Source organism: Neltuma alba, unplaced genomic scaffold, assembly GCF_004799145.2.
Source record: "Neltuma alba isolate B1F8T4 unplaced genomic scaffold, ASM479914v2 tig00005518_pilon, whole genome shotgun sequence".
NCBI lineage: Eukaryota > Viridiplantae > Streptophyta > Magnoliopsida > Fabales > Fabaceae > Neltuma > Neltuma alba.
The window spans coordinates 61,902-66,354 of NW_021634142.1; the positions used below are offsets into that span (position 1 = coordinate 61,902).

The 4,453-nt window shown below is 35.3% G+C and overlaps 1 protein-coding gene across 1 annotated transcript; it reads left to right on the plus strand.

Annotated features, from left to right (window-relative positions):
* The first annotated feature begins 847 nt into the window (after positions 1 to 847).
* LOC114747948 (glutamine synthetase nodule isozyme) lies at positions 848 to 4,226 on the plus strand. The gene is made up of 12 exons (XM_028936301.1): positions 848 to 994; positions 1,596 to 1,635; positions 1,733 to 1,836; positions 1,950 to 1,998; positions 2,076 to 2,182; positions 2,286 to 2,373; positions 2,762 to 2,890; positions 2,986 to 3,060; positions 3,213 to 3,266; positions 3,359 to 3,396; positions 3,494 to 3,653; positions 3,781 to 4,226. Exons 1-12 carry the CDS (start codon positions 921 to 923, stop codon positions 3,931 to 3,933), a joined length of 1,071 nt encoding a protein of 356 aa, XP_028792134.1. The 5' UTR covers positions 848 to 920; the 3' UTR covers positions 3,934 to 4,226.
* The last annotated feature ends 227 nt before the right edge of the window (positions 4,227 to 4,453 follow it).

Sequence of the window (4,453 nt, forward strand, 5' to 3'; positions counted from 1 at the left end):
ATTCTTATCCAATAAAATTTGAAAAAAATGTTACAAAAGGAAAAACCAAAAAAAAAAAAAGAAAAGAAAAAAGAAAAAAGAAACGTCATCCCTTATAAATTAATATTCAATAATCTGAACAATTTACATTAAATGAATCATTCTGTGTTTCACTTTTTATGGATAGTATATGTATGCCAATTAATCTTTAGAGATGTGACCCTTTTTAATTGTGTTAAAAAATAATATTTCTCTTATTCTAAATATAAAATTTTTTCTCATAGCATAGTACTAAAAGGAGTAATATAGCAATAACTTACTGTTTTCACAAGTATTTACTTGAGTTTGAGAACTGACATATTGACTTTTAAATGTTATTTTATACTCCTCCGGTTTTAATTATAAGACCCAATTGACTTATTTGAGAAGATTAAGGAAGTAAATTAAATTGGTTATTTATAATAAATAAGTGTTGTTACTCCTAAAATATCCTTGCTAATTAAGTATATTAGCTAAAACTATCATTATTAGAAGGATTATCTTGGAAAAAAATGCATAAATATAAGAGAGAAAATGGATTGGGTCTTATAATTAGGACCAAATAAAAAGTCAAATTGGGTCTTATAATAAAGACCGGAGGGGTATTATACAATAAAAGTAAAAAGATTCAGTGACAAAAATTAAATAAATTAATAATAGCAAACGAATTGCAGGCTGGACAGGCTGTGGACTTTATTTGTATTTAATTTTAGAAATTTAGTAATAATCGCAAATTTTACAAGTTGTTTGATGCTTTCCAAGTAGGGGACGGCATTATAAAAACCTGCGCGGGTTTGGGTTCCGCTCACACCTTTTGTATTGAATCCAAAGAGCGCAGAGATAGAGAGAGAAAGTCAGTCTCTGCGCAGATTCTAGTTGTGAAGAAGACCTTCGTTTCCGAGATGTCTCTGCTTTCAGATCTCATCAACCTCGACCTCTCGGAGTCCACCGAGAAGGTGATCGCTGAGTACATATGGTATGTCTTGCTTCTGGCTCTTCCTCATATGCATGAATTTACGTGCTCGCCTGTTTATTCGTCTATTTGCTGATCGATCACTCTCTGTGCTCTGGTTTACTTTTTCCGCTGCGTGCACCTACTTAACCTCTGGAAAAACTTCCTAGAATATAAGAAATACGTTTTTAAGAAGAGCAGTGATTTAGGTTTATGATTGTGAGTATTGATCTTTTGAAATTCCATTAAATAGAGCTGAACAGAAAGGGGGAAGACCATTTGTTCTTCTTTATGTTTCCCCTGTTTCTTTTTGTTTAAAGCTTACTCTGATCTCTTTTTTGATTTTCTATTCAGTTTTCTGTTCTTCATGAATACTTTTTTTTTTTTTTTTGACGTTTCTGAGATATTTTTTTCCTGTTTGTCTTCAGTTAATAATATGGTTCTTTCCTTTTTGTTGCTGGCTTTTAATTGACGACAATCTCAACTAACGCAGTAATGACTTAAAATGACGCTGACTGCTTGCTCTGCTTCTTTCTCATCCAACTCCCCTGCTTACCTAACACTTTTCCACTATTTTTCCACCGATCACTCTTTAATTATTTCTGATCCGTTTGTGATCTTTTAGGATCGGTGGATCTGGTATGGACCTGAGGAGCAAAGCTAGGGTAATTTAGTAATTAAATCTCTCAACCTTCGAATGAAATCACTCTTATATTGTTTTGGTTTACTTATACAATTATAAAATGTTTTGGGAATATAAAGACTCTCCCAGGACCAGTTAGTGATCCTTCAAAGCTGCCCAAGTGGAATTATGATGGTTCTAGCACCGGTCAAGCTCCTGGAGATGATAGTGAAGTGATCCTATAGTAAGCATTTTTCAATAGACTAACTCTGTTTGGAATTTTTCCCCCAAAAATAAATACTTTAAAGTAAAATCGCATGGATTGTATTTCTAATATTTATTTATGTCTACCAACAGCCCACAAGCAATTTACAGAGATCCATTCAGAAGGGGTAAAAATATCTTGGTAGGTTTTGGCTTTTTTAACAGCTTTTGCAATAATTACATTGGTTTCATTTCGATGATGTTTGACTATGAACGTAGGTCATATGTGATGCGTACACTCCTGCTGGAGAACCCATTCCCACGAACAAGAGACACTCTGCCGCAAAAATATTTAGCCATCCTGATGTTGTTGCCGAAGAACCTTGGTATTATTTGTGTTTTAATTTAATGTTTGTATCAGAATAATCTTTTGGCTCATGACTTAATGCCTTTTTGCTTACTCTATACCTTTATTTCATTTGGAAATAGGTATGGCATTGAGCAGGAATACACCTTGTTGCAGAAAGATGTACACTGGCCTCTTGGATGGCCTATTGGTGGCTTTCCTGGACCTCAGGTGAAGATTCTCTTCCTTTCAAGTTTTGTACACCCACTTAATTTTCTCATTAAGGTCCAGCTTAAACATGCACACTTTCGCAAAATTAATCAGTCTGTTTTTTTTTTAATCCTCCTCATTTGACTTTCAAATACTAAGTAGGAATTACTTAAATGTTAAATATAAGTAATAGAGACCAACACAAGTGGTAAGATCCTCATAGGATGCTTATAGAGCTCTTAGTCCATGCTAGCGCTATGTGATTTGAAGCTACTTTTACATGTCACAACATAATATTCCTTTTCTCTTATTTAATTATATTATATTTGATATTAAATTAAATGTATAGATATGATCATGGACAAAGCAGAATTTTTTATCTGTTAACATTTCTATCTCATTATACCAGGGACCATACTATTGTGGTGCTGGCGCAGACAAGGCTTTTGGTCGTGACATTGTAGATTCACATTACAAAGCCTGCCTATATGCTGGCATCAGCATCAGTGGAATCAATGGAGAAGTCATGCCTGGCCAAGTATATTGCAATCTTTCTATTTCTCATTGTCTTACTCTTCGGTCTTGTTCAACAAATTTTTATCATTTTCTTACCTTTTCAGTATGTTTGTGCAGTGGGAATTCCAAGTTGGTCCTGCAGTTGGTATCTCTGCTGGTGACGAATTGTGGTGTGCTCGTTACATCTTGGAGGTACCGCATGGCAACGATTTAAAAACTACAAAAAGAACCTGTTCTTGTATAGGAAGAAAATTGTTCTATTAGCATTCGATTGCGTGATAGACTAATTATTGACTAGGTCTAAAGGTGAAGTTTCAATTAACATCTCTGTTTCTTGGTAACAGAGGATCTGTGAGATTGCTGGTGTGGTGGTTTCCTTTGACCCCAAGCCAATTCCGGTATAAAAAAATTCCCTGTTTTCAAAATATTTTGATTTCTCAAATATCCATGTCCCATGTTGACATTCCTGTTTTGGGTTTTTACGTAACAGGGTGACTGGAATGGAGCTGGTGCTCACGCAAACTACAGGTAAAACTTTGATGCCTGTGGGAGGATTAGTAGTATGAAGTTTATTTTTCGTTTTCTTGCCACCCTCATGCATGACAAATGTTTGATAATATGCCAGTACCAAGTCCATGAGAAATGATGGAGGATATGAAGTCATCAAGAAGGCAATCGAGAAGTTGGGCAAGAAGCACAAGGAGCACATCGCTGCATATGGTGAAGGCAACGAGCGTCGTCTGACAGGAAAGCACGAGACTGCCAATATCGAAACCTTCTTATGGGTAAGATTCAAGTCCTTACTTTTGACTCATTCATGCTTCTATTCATAACTAAGGTGATTAGATTAAGATGTTTTGTAATAATGTGCTAAAAAATATCTCACTATTCTGGCCAATTGGAATTGGACAGGGTGTTGCAAACCGTGGTGCATCAATTAGAGTTGGGAGGGACACAGAGAAAGCAGGAAAGGGTTACTTTGAGGACAGGAGGCCAGCCTCTAACATGGACCCATATGTGGTCACTTCCATGATTGCAGACACCACCATTCTCTGGAAACCATGAAATCTCTGAGAGATCCTTCATTGTTTACTACCATTTGCTCTCATTCTCTATTATTGAATGTGGTCACCAGGTTCTGTTAGGTTGTCCTAGTGCTCGTTTATGTTAGGATGATGATTAGCAGCAAGCTTCTTGTGGTTCGTTAGCTGTTTGGCTTGTTGGATATTGTTGGTTGAAAAGCGAAGTGTATTGCTTCTTCCAATTCTCTCTCTGTCACTCTTAAAACGTGCTGCAATAATGTGATGCTCTTTTTAAACGTTTTTTATGATTAATAAAAAAAAAATTATGTATTGGTATCATCAAGCCCATGGCATGTATTCTGTTCATAATTACTTTCCTGTCTTTCCTATTATGTTTTGTTGGGATGGGGACAGAATAAGGGTGAATAGAAAATGGGAGGATGATAAAACTGGAAATTTTTTTTTAATCCTTCATCTTCAAATGAACATGAAAAAATAGAGGGGAAAAAAATTAATTTCACAATACATAAAAAAATTTGTAATCTTGACATTTCGGAAGTAAA